General features: G+C 41.4%; 1 protein-coding gene across 2 annotated transcripts in view; it reads right to left on the bottom strand.

Moving 5' to 3' along the window:
• The window catches only part of HSD17B3 (hydroxysteroid 17-beta dehydrogenase 3), a 1,137,655-nt gene extending 1,133,028 nt beyond the window's left edge, over positions 1-4,627 (bottom strand). Inside the window, exon 1 of one of the 2 annotated variants that reach the window (XM_085632890.1) lies at positions 4,249-4,627. In XM_085632890.1, coding sequence (XP_085489016.1) covers positions 4,249-4,402 — 154 coding nt within the window. In that variant the 5' untranslated portion in view covers positions 4,403-4,627. The remainder of the gene's footprint in view (positions 1-4,248) is intronic. The other variant, XM_085632892.1, reaches the window with a different exon arrangement.
• Between the last annotated feature and the right edge of the window lie 11,975 nt (positions 4,628-16,602).

The following is a 16,602-nucleotide window of genomic DNA, read 5'->3' as shown; positions in this document are numbered from 1 at the left end:
GAAAAGAAATTAAAAAACACGTTTTTGGTCACATCATGTGTCATGTGTGATCTAATGAAATGATAAGCAACTGATATCAGTACTGGCATGTGTGTTGTTGTGTGCTCGTAATATTGGCCTAGTCTTACTGATTATAGGCCAAAACCCTCTTTAGTTGATTTACTTTTAGAAAGGCAGCATTTTTCTGCTCTTAGCCCTGTCTGCCTGTAGCCTGTCTCTGATAAAAGTCTGGGGCGGGTGACAGCTGGAATTTGCGCATTCCCCTAGATAGCCACACAAAATGGGAAGTTAGGTGTGACTTGATGCGTAACCCTAGCTGGACGGGAGGGAGGGGCTATGCACAGCCTCACACTTATACCTGAATTGGCTGTGTCCTTCTCTACATAAAGGGCTGCATACCCCCCTGTAGTGAGTCTGGAGCCAGAGCTGGAAGGGAGGGCCTTGGTGCACTTCAAAGACCCTTCTTTTAAGTCTACCCCACTTCAAAGGCATCTATGGGTAGAAGAACTTGACTTCATAAACTATCATTTCAGTTCACTTCTGGACCTGTGGATACTCTGCTGGGAAGAAGGAGTGCTGTGCTGCTGAAGGATCAACACAGTGCTGGATGGCTGCTCTGGAAGAACTGTTTTCTTGCTGTGCTGACCTGCCACCTGCTGCCCTTCTAGTTTGGGTGAGAAGGACTGGACCTGCATCATTTGGCCGCACAGGACCCAGAGTGATTCCAAAAACTATTTGACTATCTTCCTGGTCTGAAGTCTCAGAGCCATAACAGACTTCCAACTATCCTGCTTCTGCATCTGGACTCTGCCAACTGTGAGTCTACTCTGCCAAGTGGTGCCACCCCAGTCCTGGACCATTGGAAGTGTGCCTAAGGTGCTTGCTCTACACTTCATCGCCACTGCGGAGATGGAACCAGTGCATCGCAGCTACTGTGTGGTCAGCACCGACGCATCTTTGACACTGCGCAGATCAGAACTGATGCATCGCTCCTGTTTTGAATGACCAGAACTGATGCATCACTGCATCTGCATAGCTCAGAGCCTTCTTTCCACCTTCGGAACCACCAATGCGTGACTCTCTTCAAAGAAAGTCCTCGCATCTTTCTTGACGACAGCATCGGCATCAGAGCTGAAACTCCGCATCGCATCGGAACAGACACATTGCCGCTGTTGAGTGGCTAGAACCCGCGCATTACCACCGAACACATAGATCAACATCAGAGCATTGCCCACTCTGCGCTCCGTAGCCTCTCCCGACGTGGACGCAGCCGAGACTAAGGTACGGCCAACTCTGTCCCTGTAACTGGCCCATCCTCCATAGCGGTCAGCCTGAACTTTTGACTTTGTCCCCATCCAGCGCGACCTGATATTCCTTGTTGGCACTTAGTGCTCTTTAGTGCTATTTACACTTAATTCTTCTAAAATCAATACTTTCAGTTTTGCTTAAAGATTTTTCTCCTTTTGGTGTCAAATAATTTATTAAAATATAATCTATTTTTCTAAATTGGCTTGGGATTTTTCTTGTGTTGTGTTTTCACTGTATTACTGTTTGTTTACTGCATAAATACTTTAGACATTGCCTCTAAAATAAGCCTGGCTGTTTATATGCCAAGCTACACAGGATAAAGCACAGGTTAATTTAGTGACTTTTAGTGGTTCGCCATACAAGGGATTGTGATTAAGATTCACATCCCAGTCAACCAGCAACCCAATTTCTCACATTAACTAATACATTGCATAAATATTTAAAAGGGTGTCATTTGCCCCTGTGGGGATGCATGTCTCAACTGCAAGGAAGTGACTTAAATTCCTGCCTTTATGTTACCCAAAAACTAAAGCTCTCTGGTAAAAACAGGACAACGATATGAAACTCTGCACCTCTTCTCAAACAGAAGTCTACTCTCAAATGTACCTTCTTCTGTTTGAAATGCCCTTAGGATCTGGAATACTCCTTAAGCCTATATAAAACATGCTCCTTTATTTCAAATCCTAAAATTTATAGAACATGCTTTTTTATTTCAAATCCTAAAATTCAAGTTGAAGGTCCATCTACTATCACTCCACACCGACATGGTGATAAATATACTTTGTTCATTCAGGGTATATTTTTATACACTTTACTGCGGTATACTGCTGACCAAAACTTTTACATCTTTTTATTTCCATATTTTCACGTCTAAATGACAATTATGATATTCGTACCGGCACCACAAAGGGTGTTATGGCACGCATGCAGGCTGGGAAGTATGGGGATCCTGCCAGATGCCGACTCCAGCACCTATTTCTGACCCCAGGAAACATTCTTATTTTGTCCTGGTGTCATTTTCTGACCGCGGGGTATACTTCAGTAGCCCCCGCATGCTGCCTGCATTGTATTGGAGCAGCAACCTACAGGAAACTAGGGGGCTTTCTTATTTTCACTTGCATCCTGGTGCAAAATAAAGGCCTGATTTAAAGGGCCATCTTCCTTTCTTTTGTTCAAGTATCATCCTGACTGGAAGACATCTTCCAGTCTAACACCGAGATGCCAATGCAATGGAAGGAAACAAAGGCACACAGCTTATCCCTTCACAAGTACTTTAGAGAAACTATGATTTGGAGGCTAGTTTTTGACTTAGTTCAACCCCATATGGAAGAGACTTCCATGCACTGTAAGAATGCAAGATTTATCTCTGTTCATTAGTAATTACACAAATAATGTTTTAAATGGCACCTACTATTTTTTTTATTTAATTAAATTACAACGCTACTCACACCAGTATTCAAAGTCAGACTGCTTTACATCACACACAGGCACAATAAATCGTACAAGTGTGAAAATCAATGCACAGTAAATGTTACGTAAGACAATGAGGGTTATATGCAGCAGGTTTCACATGTTGTCCACACTTATAATTTAATGGCCGAGAAAAGCGCAAAGTTGGGATATAAAACATAATGCAGTGATTGTGGTTGTCTTTACTAACAATACTTTATCATATCCCAAAGAAACACTTCATTGCAATCTTAACAATAATAAGGATCTAAACCTATGACTTACAGTTTGCATGCAGCTCCCTGATGCCGGTAAATAGTTCCCTGTGCTATATAAGAAGGATAGCAACTTTTGAACTGGAATTAACAGAACGATCTCAGTCTCAAAAGACATAGCCAATTTACACATAAAATACAAATCTGTTATGTGCATGTTACACGATGTACTTGCAGCAGGTACATTAACCCCTTCCATGCTGCGCAGATTCCGCCGCTGTGCTGACGGAATCTTGCGCGGGCGTGGTCATGACGGAACGGTTCCGTCATGAGCACAGCTCAACCGTGGCTCATGACGGAACCGTTCCGTCATGAGCACCGAAGGGGTTAAACCACTATGCTACTTTATGAGTCAAAACAGTAAATGGGCAAACCACAGAACTCTCCCAGAACTGCGCTAACCACTAAAGTTATCATACCGCTATTGAAATCCTCTCAAAATCGATGGGTTCGCAAAGATCTCTCCAGCAGGCGCTTTAACCCTGTTAGATATTCTAAAATGCATCCTCTTTGTGGCTACTTAAGTGAGCTAGAACAGATGTACTGCCAAATATGTACTTGTTGCCACTTTGTGTGCAGTTGTTTTTTTTATTTAAATAAATGCATAAGTTGACTGTCAAACTTTGCAGTTCGAGCTCCGCCCCTCATGACTCCACCCCTTTCCTCTAGCACACCTTGGCCCCCAATTTATGGGTACCTGGAGTAAACGTTTTCAATTCCAGCACTGCATGCATGCCACGATTTAGAGAACAGACGCCCTGCTGTTCTCGCACTAAATGCTGTACATGTAGTTTCCAACCTAGAACTTTCTCCACACCAATGTAAGCTAAGTGAAATTAAATTACTCATATTTTATTCGACATGGCTCCTCTTAAATGTTTCTAAACTTTGGCGCGTAGGTAGTTGTGCCCCCAGGTACTTGATACAGTCACAAATGTACTTTTGTTTTCCATACCCTATTGTTGTTGCCAGTTGTGTACAAATGTAAATGTACACATCATTCATCAGACTCTCTTTTGGACACATTTGTCAATTAATCTTTGTTGAAAAACGCAGCCTTAAAAACTATTAAATACAAATATATGCGTAACATATGCATTTAAAAGTGACATCTAGACACTACACCTGCATTTCTTTTAGGAAGTTAAATGAATCCCGAAATCACAGAGCAAAACAGCACACAAGAAACGGATACAATGAGGAAATCTCAGGTTACCTGCCCACTCTCCCATTGATTTAAAGAATGATGCGGGCAGCGCTCCCCACGCGCTCGGAAACAAGTACTTGAGGAAGCCGAGGCATCTGACGAGGAAGAAGAAACAGAGCGCGCCCCCTATGAGGGCGAAGAGCTGCTGGCAGCGCTGCTCCATGACTGCTGGGTGCTGCTGAGCTGCGTCCCTCGCGAGCAAGCTACTGTGGAGCTGGCGAAAAGCAAGTGTGAGAAATCTACAGTCGAATCCCGCGTCACGTGACCATCAGAGTTTAGATTATCGCTTACCCCTCCCTGTACCTCTCGGGAAACCAACCTCTAGTATGAATATTACCCATAGCAGTAAATAGACGACTCTTCGCGTCTAAAATCGAAAACAGTTGTCGCTGTGAAAGTAAGTTCGACCTCTAGGTGGCTGACTCATAGAAGTCACCGCGTCGGAGTTCTTGACAGTGCGTAATTGGGCTCAAATGCAACAGTTCAGGGCAGAAGGTTATGGCAAAGGTGTCAGTATACCTACAGGCACGTATAATCGACGCAGAGGTTGGGGCTGGGGTCGTATCGGCCAGGCCTGGTGCTCCTTGCTTGATGAGAACGTGGCTCGCCCCAGAAGTTAGCCACTTGCAGTTTCGACACAGAGAGACGGGAATAATGCGGCTGTGGACGCACTGGACGCCGAGGTGCAAAACGGTGTGCTTTGTTTTATTCCCCCAGAGGTGGCTTCCTTTTGCTTCAAGGTGTATATTTCATTTTGAGTTCAAGTATTTTACTGTATTCCGAGAAAAGGATATACAATCAAGGTATACTGAAATATATGCATGCCAAAATTGATAAATATATGTGAGAAGTTAAAAATAGTCACATGACTGCAATCAATCAATCATGGCATTTGTAGAGCGCACTACGTACCCGCGAGGGTCTCAAGGCAGGGGGGGGGGGGGGGGCTGCTACTGTTCGAAGAGCCAGGTCTTGAGAAGTCTTCTGAAGGGTCAGAAGGTCTTCGGTCCGCTGCAGGCGGATGAGAAGGGTGTTCCATGGCTTGGCGGCGAGGTAGGAGAATGATATGCTGCCGGTGGTCACTCTTCGGATGCGGGGGACGGTGGCGAGGGCATGGTCTGTGGAGCGGAGCTGGCGGGTGGGGGTGTAGAGGCTGAGTCGGCTGTTGAGGTACGTTAGTCCGGTGTTGTGGAGTGCCTTGTGTGTGTGGGTGAGGAGTTTGAAGGTTATCCTCTTGTTGACAGGGAGCCAGTGTAGGTCTCTCAGGTGGGGTGTGATGGGGCTGTGGCGAGGGATGTCGAGGATCAGGTGTGCGGCGGCCTCTGGATGCGTTGAAGCTGTCTCAGGAGTTTGGCCAGGGCTCCTGCGTAGAGTGCGTTTCCATAGTCCAGTCTACTGCTGACGAGGGCCTGGGTGACCGTCCTTCTTGTTTTGGTGGGGAGCCACTTGAAGATCCTGCGAAGCATGCGGAGGGTGTTGAAGCAGGAGGAGGAGACGGCGTTGACCTGCTTCGTCATGGAGAGGGTAGAGTCAAGGATGACCCCTAGGTTGCGTGCGTGGTCGGTGGGTGTTGGGGGGGTTTCTAGTGCAGTCGGCCACCAGGATTCATCCCAGGCCGTGGGGGTGGATCCGAGGATGAGGACCTCCGTCTTGTCCGAGTTCAGCTTCAGTCGGCTGTTCCTCATCCAGTCGGCGACGCCCTTCGTTCCTTCGTGGAGGTTGGTTTTGGCAGTGTGGGTGCTTGGTGAGGGAGAGGATCAGGTGGGTGTCGTCGGCGTAGGAGATGATGTTGAGATCGTGCCGTCATGCGATGTGGGCGAGTGGTGCCATGTAGACGTTGAACAATGTTGGGTTGAGGGATGAGCATTGGGGTACGCTGCAGATGATCTCGGCGGCTTCGGAGCGGAAGGGGGGGAGGTGGATGCTCTGTGTTCTGCCTGAGAGGAAGGAGGAGGTCCAGTCCAGGGCTTTCTCTTGGATTCCGGCATCGTAGAGGCATGTTCGTAGTGTGCGGTGGCAGACAGTGTCAAAGGCGGCTGATAGGTCCAGGAGGCAATAGGAGATTCGTAGAAAATATTCATGTAAGATTAATGGTGGGACAGGATTATTAAATAAATGTGACCAGATACATAATGACAGAAAGCAAATCAATTCAAATCCTCCTGATAATAATTATCATTCCAAAGTAGAAGCGTCTAAAGAATGAGGAGACAAATGTAGACCAAAGACCACCATGTCAATAATGCCATGTGCGGCAGAATATGTATCATATGAGAAATAAAGTATATGACAAGGGGGTACGAAAAGAGGGGGAGAAGGGGAAGAATAGAAGGAAAGGAGGGCCAGATGGGGGTGTTTGGGGGCTGGTATAATGGGGTATCTGTGTCATTTCTATTGATAGAATCAAGTGAGGGATCTAAAAGGATGGTGAGCCACTAGACTCCGGGCAGACAAATCCATGTAGTTATCCAGGGAATGCCAAACAGAGTTAGCGATTGGAGGTGTAGACCGTTTGCCACCTATAAGTGTATGAGCTCCTTGAAGATATGACATCCATGCCCACAGAGTGTGATATGACAAGAGATGAAAAGATTTCCATTCTGTGAGTATGATTTTGACTGCAAAGAAAAATAGCAAATCTAATACTTCTAAATTTATATGATTAAGAGCCAGGGGAGCAACTGCAGCCCATGAACCCAGCATAGTCATGGGGAAGGAGAGAATGATGGGTGTAATAAAGATTATAGATAAGTGCTTCTGTATAGGAACCCAAAAGGAGTCTAATAGTGAACATTTAAAAAAGATATGTTGACGAGGTCCCGGTTCTAGGTCGCAATTCCTGCACAGATCGCTATCTCATAGTTTCAATTTATGTAAGTGAACAGGAGTCCAATGTAGGAGGTTCATTGTGAAAAATTTTGATTGACTAAGCGGTGGAACAATTTTGTTACGAAGGGATAATTTCCCAATCAGCTGCCAAGAATCATTGCAAATGTGTTTGAAGACATCCTCCTCAAAGTGTTGAGACCATTTCACACAAGTAATTGTGGATTGTGAAGACTGTGGAGTAGAGATACATTTATAGATTTTGGAGGCTATATGGCCCACGCGTAGCCACAGGGAGAAAAGTGAGACCACAACGAGTCTGTAGAAAGGACTAATTTTGAGAGTTTAAATTAGAGTTTAAAAAAAATACTTTTTAGCCAGGTAGGACAAGGGAAGAGGGTCATTATTAGTATCATAGAGGACCCTAACTAATCTGATACCTTTATAAGCCCACTGCAAGGCTATACTAGGTTCAATGTCCATAATGAGCTTAGAATTGAGCCATAAAGAAGTCCATCTGGACCTATGTATGGGTTTTGAGAGACGCCTATCAAGGTATTTTAAAACACTAACCATATCAGAGAGAATACGCTGAGAATGTGCTATTGTAAATTTTGACAGTATAAGAAGGGGGAATGTGCTAAAAGGAAAACTCAAGTCTCGTTCTACATGTATCCACAGTGGGATGTAATGAGGTCTAGTAGAAACCAAATTGCTCCTTGGGCAGCTAGGAAAGACAATTGGTATAAATTCCAATCTGGGAGATTGCAACCTCCTAATGCAAGTGATTTCCCACAACATTTGTAGGAAATTCTAGCTCTCTTTCGTTCCATTGAAACCTCAAGGTGAGTATGTCAATTTCTTGGAAGAAAGATGATGAAAGTTTTAAGGGAAGCATGGACGAGAGAAAATTAACAATTGGAGTAATCATCATTTTAAGTGTTTGTAGTCTGCCCCACCAGGAAGCTTATTTAGGTGACCAGGACGACAAGAGATCCTTCACCTTATTTGTTGTATAAAATTAATTGTAGAGTATAGTATCTATAAGGTCCGCACAAAACCAAATCCCTAGGTATTTAATGCGTGTAAATTGCCATTTAAGGTCTATGTCTCCTAAGTGTGAGGAAAGACACAATGGGTTCAAGGAGAACACTTCAGTTTTCTCCTTGTTAATAATATCTACAGAGACTACTGAAAAATCATGAATAGTGTTAACTATAGAAGGGATCACTGATTAAATAACTTCTGAAAAAATAAGAACATCCTCTGCGAAAGCAGTCGTTTTAAGTTTGTGTGTTCCAAATTGGAACCCTTTGATCTCAGGATCTGAGTTAAGCAATCGGAGAAGGTGTCGATGAATAAAAAGAAATGTAAGGGTTAAAGTGAGCACCCTTGTCTCGTTCCTTGATGAAGTTCCAAATAAGAGGTTGTCATACCATTAATTCTAATATTAGCCCTGGGTTGTGAGTAAAGAGCGATTACCATATTGATAAAAGAGCTGTTGAGGTTGTGTGATTCTAGAACTGTCTGTTAAAAAGGCCAAGACACCTTGTCAAATGCCTTTTCGGCATCAAGGGCGATCGCCGCAGACGGCAATGAAGAGAGTTTTGCTTTCTCTAGAATGTGACAGAACGTGCAAATATTATCTCTTGCAAGCCTACCCTTAACAAAACCCGTTTGTGAGTCATGGATGAGGTTGGGAATGTAACTTTCCAATCTATTTGCTAGAATTTTTGTGAACATTTTTGCTTCCGTATTCAATAAGGAGATGGGATGGAAATTTCTTGGATCTGAGTGATCTTTGCCTTCCTTAGGTATAACTATGATAGTGGCTTCAGCGGCCGGACCCGATGCTTTACCCGATAGGACATATTGGTCAAAAACCCCATTAAGATATTTGATGATCAATGAAGTAAACTTCTTATAGAAGGCAATAGGATAGCCGTCCAGGCCAGGAGCTTTCCCAGAGCAAGGAGCCTTAATAATCTCCTCTATTTCAATCGATTTACCTAAATTGACTTTGTTCTCATCCAACACAGTAGATATAGGAAGAGAGCTGAGAAATTGCTGGCTAGATAATTTAGTGCAATTCTTTTGTGGAGTATACAATTTCTCGTAAAATTCTCTAAAGACTTGAAGAATCTCTTAAGTGTGAAACTTTTTCAAGCAATTTTTATCAGTAATGTGTATGATTTGTGTGGTAATGGTATTACAATATTTGAGAGTAGATGCTAATAATTTACCGACTCTATTTCGTAACAATAATTGATGTGATTTCCAAACGTCCACCCCAAAATAAGCTCTTTTGCTAAATATGGGGTTAAAAGAATATTTTAGTTGCTTAATATCTTGAAGAAGAGATTTATTGTTAGAATGTCTATAGAGAACGTCCATTTTGTTTAATTGGAGAGCTCTCCTAGTGTCGCCATTGCATTTAGACATTTTTTTCATGATGTGACCCCTTATAGCACTCTTGAACGCATCCCAAAGTATTATCAGGGAATCAACCGATAATTCATTTTCTTGGAAGAAACTATCAATCTCATCATTGAGTTCTTTGACCTCAGCATCATCTTCTAAAATGTATGTATTTTGACAGCAAGTACGGTTCCCTTTTGCATCTGTAAGGCTAAGAATGGATAACGAAATTGCTGCATGGTTGGAGACAGCTATTGTGTGAATCGTAGCATTTGTTGTATTTTTTAAAATGGAAGCATCAACAAGAAGGTATTCGATATGAGAAAAGCTTGATTGGGGTGAAGAGAAGAAAGTGAACTCACTCTCCGTAGGATTATGGAGTCTCAAGCCATCTAAAAGATGGAGTGAGGAACACATACTAAGTAGTTGTTTATGTGCCCTGGGAGGTCTGAATTTAAATGCAGAGTGCCTATCTAAAATAAGATCCAAAGGAAGATTAAAGTCTCCTCCAACAACTGTTTTAGAGTGTTGTGGAATATCTGCAAGTGTTTTGTTTATCGCACCTCAGAAGTTAAGGTCATCCGTATCTGGAGCTTATAAATTCATGATATATAAATCATTGGACCCATTAGTCAGTCATGTGAGTAGCCATCTCCTGCTAGTGTCATGTTCTACTGAGATTATAGACAAGCCAGATTTTTTAGAGATAAGAGTAATAACCCTGTTTTTCTTCCCAACAGCTTCAGAACACATTACATCCAACACCCAATCTCTTCTCTTAATAAGGACTTCTTTAAAGCCTATCTTGGACTCGTGGAGTAAAATTAAATCACCAGACAGACTCTTACAATAATCTAAATTCTTGGCTCTCTTTACCAGGTGGTTCAGACCCTTAACATTAAGAGAAACAACGTTCATACCAGACATTCGTATACATAGTATGTGAACAGGAGAAAAATCTGAGTAAGGGGTTCAGTGTAGGTCATAGGATGTACTAAGAGCAAAGATAATGAAGCAGATATCTCATTAGTAAGGTGTGAAGGGGAAAAATAGGGAAAAGTTGTGAGGAGTCAAACATTCTCCAGATATATCCAGAGCAACACTAAAGCCCTTTCCCACCAGGGGATGTCTGTAAGATACATATTGCATGGGAGAACAAATGTGGGTGAACAACAGCAACAGCTGCCATAATCGGTACAGACAACTGCATCAGGGAATATCAGAAAAGGAAGAGAAACAGCGGAACAGAATTATCATTGTAAGTGCCATAGTCAAAGGTTTGCATGCTCACATCAGACATGTAATAGTGATGTAATATCAAGCAATTCTTAAATAGTTAAATGTGATGTGAAAGACGCATACATGAAAAGATGACAATTAGTCATATTAATTATAATGGTTATATCTCGGCCTATGTGCTCGCTGCCACAACTACAAACATTCATGTGAGGCCTAGTACTATATTGCAATGTCATCCTAAACTAGGTCTATTGCATAAAGCTATATATAACTATGTGTAACACATTTGAAGTTGCATCCTCACAGTGACATAACATTTAATTAGAAAAGCCCATAGGAACAGTTATCTGAGGTACCATTAGACATTGCGCTGATACTGTCTAGAGTAGTGGAAGCAGAGCAAAGCAGTTACATATATCAACAAGCATTCATGTTTTAAATATCGGAGATATTCTTTGGCGACAGGTATATGTGAAATATCTATAGAGAAGCCAACTTTCATCCAAGAAACATCTGTAGAATGATTAAAGGAGAAAGTACTTACCTATAATAGGATAAGCTATCAAAAGAGGTACATGAATAAGCCAATGTTGAAAAATTACCATCAAAGTATCTAACTATTAAAACTATTTCATCAATATTACAATAATAGTCATGCCCATAAATATTAGCGTGACAGACAAAATACAAACACTTATAGGCGCCTGTAAAAGACCATACATAATGAACCCCCCACCTCAGACAGCACATAGAAAGCACCTAAAAAAGTGTATCCTTTAAAGAGTTTAACCTCAACACATGTATTACATAACAATATACTAAAATGACTAAACCGGACATGCAGGTCTGAAAATGAATCAAAGAAGTAACAATAAGCATGTGCACATGAGAAGTTGCTGAACAAGGCAAAATGGGCACAACCTAGAAAAGTTAGAGAGAGTTACAGAAGAACCTATAATAAATAGCATATGCAAAGAGAGGACAAGTTGTTATTGAACAACAAAAGGATATGGATTAGCTAGGAATCGTAGAGAACAGGTTAGCTTCATGTGTGCACATAGGACCGTGAAGTACCAGGTAGAGAGTCCAAGTCAATCTGAGATTCAGAGTGATTATCCAAAAAAGCTGAGAGGTCTGCAAGTTCATAAAAAATCAGTGAATGGCCTTTGAAGGTTATCCGGAATCTTGAGGGAACTGAAAAAGAGTATGGAATTCCAATCTCAGCAAGTCTCTTATTAAAGAAACCCTTTCGACGGATTACGGTATCTCTAGCATAGTCCTGCGAAATAGAAATTCTGATACCCTCCCATTGAATCGTCTTGATCTTCCTCGTTTGTGCTAGACTTTGATCTGTGTGTTGGTGTGTCAGTGGTTTGAAAATCAATGGTCCTGGGGTTGGCATATTTTTCGTTTAAAAGTTGGAACTCTGTAAGCTCGTTCTATTTCAGAGTCTTTTTTGAAGGAGAGTTGCAGTACACTTGGGATCCTGGATATCAAGAAGTCGATCACCGAAGAAGCAGAATTTTCAATCCCTTTCGCACCCAAAAAATACAAAGATTACGATCATCCTGCTCCGTTAGATCTGTCCTTAGAGATGAGATAGAGCGTCCCACGTTCAGGAAGTGTTTTGCTTGTTTATTTGGTAATTTTCCACATTACTTATTCTTGTTTTAGCATTAGATACACGTAAATTCCTCAAAGTAATTACAAATCCCTGCCACTTCAAATTGAAGTAAATCAGTATTGTTTTTTGTGCTATATCATGTACTGTGTTGATCTTAAGTAGAATAGCCTCTAACGTTGATGCAGAATCAGGACTGCCCTTAACCGGTGATTCCGGGATAGGTGGAGAATGATTAGAACATTTCAGATTCCCCTTGGAGTCTCTGTCCTTTACATTACCACACATACCTTCTGCCATTTGATACACTTGTGTGGACAATAGTGATGTAGGTTGTTGTAATTAGAACTAATTTATGCTATCTTAGTGGAAATGCCACAAAGAAAGGACTACACTATCATTCAGAAATGAAAATGCAGGATAGCAGTGGCATGTATAAGATCTGTATTTAGATATACACAGCCATGGAAAAAGAGAGTAAGGTTGCCACCATTAATATGCTCCCAGAAGCGCAATCAGAATGATGGATATGAGACATTGGAACTTGTACATGCACCATAACTGCTATGGGGAAAATATATTGCTATCAGGTCCACAAATCGTTTTGAATGCATTCTGTACCCAAAACACATTCCATTGCGGATAAAGCCAGAAACAACAAGTGAAATGGAGCACTTACTACAATGGGCACATTCACACTACAAATCACTTGCTGAGGTATTAAGCAGGTAACAAGCAGGGCAGATGGACAATGTGTGGTAAGCAATGTTTGATAAGCAAACCACAGATAACAGTAAAGTTAGAGTCACTGAGTATTCATCTGTGATAGGAAAATGTGCATCTCATGACACATAGCAAAGTCCCCAATTAGCACTTACTAGCAGTGTCCATTGGATAATATTAGCCAATTCCACACCTCAGAGAGAGACCATTAAGCTTATTAGCAGGAGCCATTCACCGTGACAGAGTTTTCTTTATTGGACGCCATTTTCAAGCCTCTGTCGAGGAAAAAGCACAACGTAAATAGCTGCTTCCCTAAGCGAATCCTGAGCACAAAACCGTTTCCCAGTGTTGACAGGCAATTCCTATATTTCATTTTAATCTGACAATGGGGAATACGGAAGTCAGATCAAAACAAATAGAGAGGGGCCCCTCAACCCTAGGGGACTTTTTAAAAAAATATATAGCAGCAATTTAAAAACAATGCAAAATACGTTTAAAAACAGATGATTTAAAAAAAAAAAAACAATCATAGACAATAAATCACAGGAAGGGAGAACACATAAGACAACCACATATGTCTTTAAGACTACTACTCTTCTTCAGTCATTATTTAGGACACATGATTTTCACAGATAACCATCATCTATTGTGTCCAGATGCCTGCCATATTTAGTTCCACTTGTACGTCAATGCGTTCAGTGGCTAACAGACAATATAACCATGTTCTTTAGGACAAACTGATATCTCCCACAAACATGTACATAAAAACAAGTTACTCCTATATAATATTAAACCTGGAATTACCACATAGAAACAAATGTTTTTTTTCTCATAAAAATGTAATACTTCAATTGATAGTTACCCTTTTACATTAAAGATCTCCACAACTGCATTAGAAAAGTGTTTCCACATATAGTGAATTAGGGTCATCAGCCCGGTCTCTTTCAATGGCATTCAGGTTTCTAGCTATAGTAACTTAACCCATCTGTTCCATACACGATAACAACTTAATCGCTCAACATACCAATCATCCTAACTCTTTTCTTATATCACAGATTACAAGTAATAACCTCTTCTTGGTTAGCTAAATTTACCTATATTCTAAATTGTGGGTTCTTATCATTTTTGTTAGATGAATACTACCGAAACCCACGGATACAGGTCTTGTGTATCTCCGAGGTCATAATAAGTAAATTGTAGGAGTGGAGGGACTGCTACAAAAGAGATACAAAAAAGGATATTGTTTCAATCTGAACTTTTCTATTCGTACAGGCCTCACAAATACCCAATGTACTCCTAAACCTTCCTTTTAGCTATGGTAAGTCCTCAACAGTTCTCACTTTAGGTGCGGGGTATTTTAATCACCTGCATAGCAAGATCGTTCCTCCCCATTAACGTACTTGCCTGCTTTTTCAATTCGCAGGAGGGTGAGCTCTCTCTACCTAGAACCATTTATACAGTAAAAAGGGATGCCCGTTAGAATCTCTAGAGGGCCTAGATTATCTATAGCTCAACAACCTTGAGAAATGTAGCACATTCTTGTATATATAAGTCTTATGTATTAGTAGTTTTGGGCTAAAATGAGGAGGATAAGTGCTAACTATAGCTTCCAGCCCATGCACACCTGTACCAAAACAAAGCCAACACCTAAAAAGCCATAAAAACAAAACAACCCCCTCGAAAGCTAGGTATTAGGCATGGGTGTGTGGGAAAAACACTCAAAGCCCTGCTAGCACAAACAAACGGTGGCTGGTAATGTAAAATGGCCCCTATATATACCTGGGCTATATAATAGCCCACACATAGCCTAAATATCGGAGCAGCTGTTCAGACCGCTCTATTCCCCAATCTATCACGGGGGCAGGCCTTCCATGGTTAACTACACCCGAAGACCCTATTCCCTAATATTGGAATTAAAAATTCAGCCTGTATTTACGTTACATTTAAAGAATTGACAGTGCTGGTGAAGCTCCAGGGAGGAAAGGAATACAGTATGCAGCCACTGATACCATCGGTTTGGTTTGAAATAAATTAAAACGGTATTGTAGCTTCTGTACGAGTTCTGACTTTCCTATCCAGCCAAATGTTTCTTAAACACCTCACTGATCCTGCAGGTGTTCAGGGACGTAACACAGTCCATTACATCCCTGGCAGCACGTGAGGGGGGTACAACTTTAAGAGGGGCCCTATGCAGCCAAAGGGTTAAGAATATCTGTGTGATATGAGTGAGTCATCACATTCTGCAGGGGGGTCATTATGCGTTACGCCCCTGCAGGTGTCACTAAGCACAGCAAACGGCGGTTGCCATGATTACTCAATGCATAGCTGTGACAATGCGCTGGTACTTACAACACAATCTTTTGGTGTAGTTGTTAAAGATTTTTCCCCATTGGTCATATGTATCTTTGTTGGTTGACTTGAAGCAGTACAAGGGAGAAAACATCATAAATACATTTCTGGCTTGTGAAGCCAATTTGACTCCACAATAAGGACCAGGAATCACTGAATATGGTTAAATAGATTTTGTTTTAGGTTACTAATCAATCCAATATATAAGCAGAACAAAAATATATTCAAGAGATACAACAATGCAGCAGGTAAGCTGAAATATCTCAGGAAATTAATCCACAATAACATGAGATACAGACCAGTGACAGCCACAGCAAAAGTGGAAAAAAATCAAAGCAAATAGGTGTTCAGAAACTTCCCTTCTAAACATAAGATGCGTATTTGTAAAGCGCACATTCATCCAGATGGGTATCTTGGCACTGAATAACATGTTTATTGTTACCAAACACAATAATGTAAACCTGTGACCATGCGGTAGAACATAGGCCCCTACAATGGACACATCAGTCCACGAAGCAACCAGACCTGGCATAAACCAACTACAAGATCGTTTGTCCAGGATTTCTACTTAGGGAGCTTAGATGGTATCAGCATAATATTGATCTCTGTAGAAGTCTTGGAAAAAGACAATAAGTGTTTAACCCTAAGCTTCACACATACAAGAAAAGGTTAGGCAAAGAGGTCTGTGCCTCTCCGAGTTTAAAGGAATCTGCCTCGCTAACTGTGGGAAAACCAATTAAAATAACAGGAGTTTCAGAAACATCCTTATCTTCTTCAACATCACCAGGAGCCAACCAAATCAGTTCTTGGGAGGGGCATTCGCAACCTCCCTTAAGTTTTCCATTGCATCAAAACTTGGACTGTAAAACGCAACCTTGAGCATCTTGTCGTCATGGTACATGATGAACAGAAGACCTCTTTTGACCACTATTTCTCCATGTTCACTGTCAAGCTCCTCCCTGAAGGCCTCACTTTTGCCAATCTAATACAAACAATACGGTTTTCTCTAGCTAACAAGAAGCATGATAATGCACCTGCAAAAAGAAGAAAGAATATATGGCACAACTTAACACATTTCAATTTAGGCCTGTAGTCATACAAATCTAACTGAACAGTTAATATGAACTTCGAAAAATTGTTAATACATATACAGGTACAACTTTAAGAATAAATGTAAAAAAACATGA

Source organism: Triturus cristatus, chromosome 2_1, assembly GCF_964204655.1.
Source record: "Triturus cristatus chromosome 2_1, aTriCri1.1, whole genome shotgun sequence".
Classification (NCBI taxonomy): Eukaryota; Metazoa; Chordata; class Amphibia; order Caudata; family Salamandridae; genus Triturus; species Triturus cristatus.
This window is presented reverse-complemented; position numbering and strand designations above follow the sequence as displayed.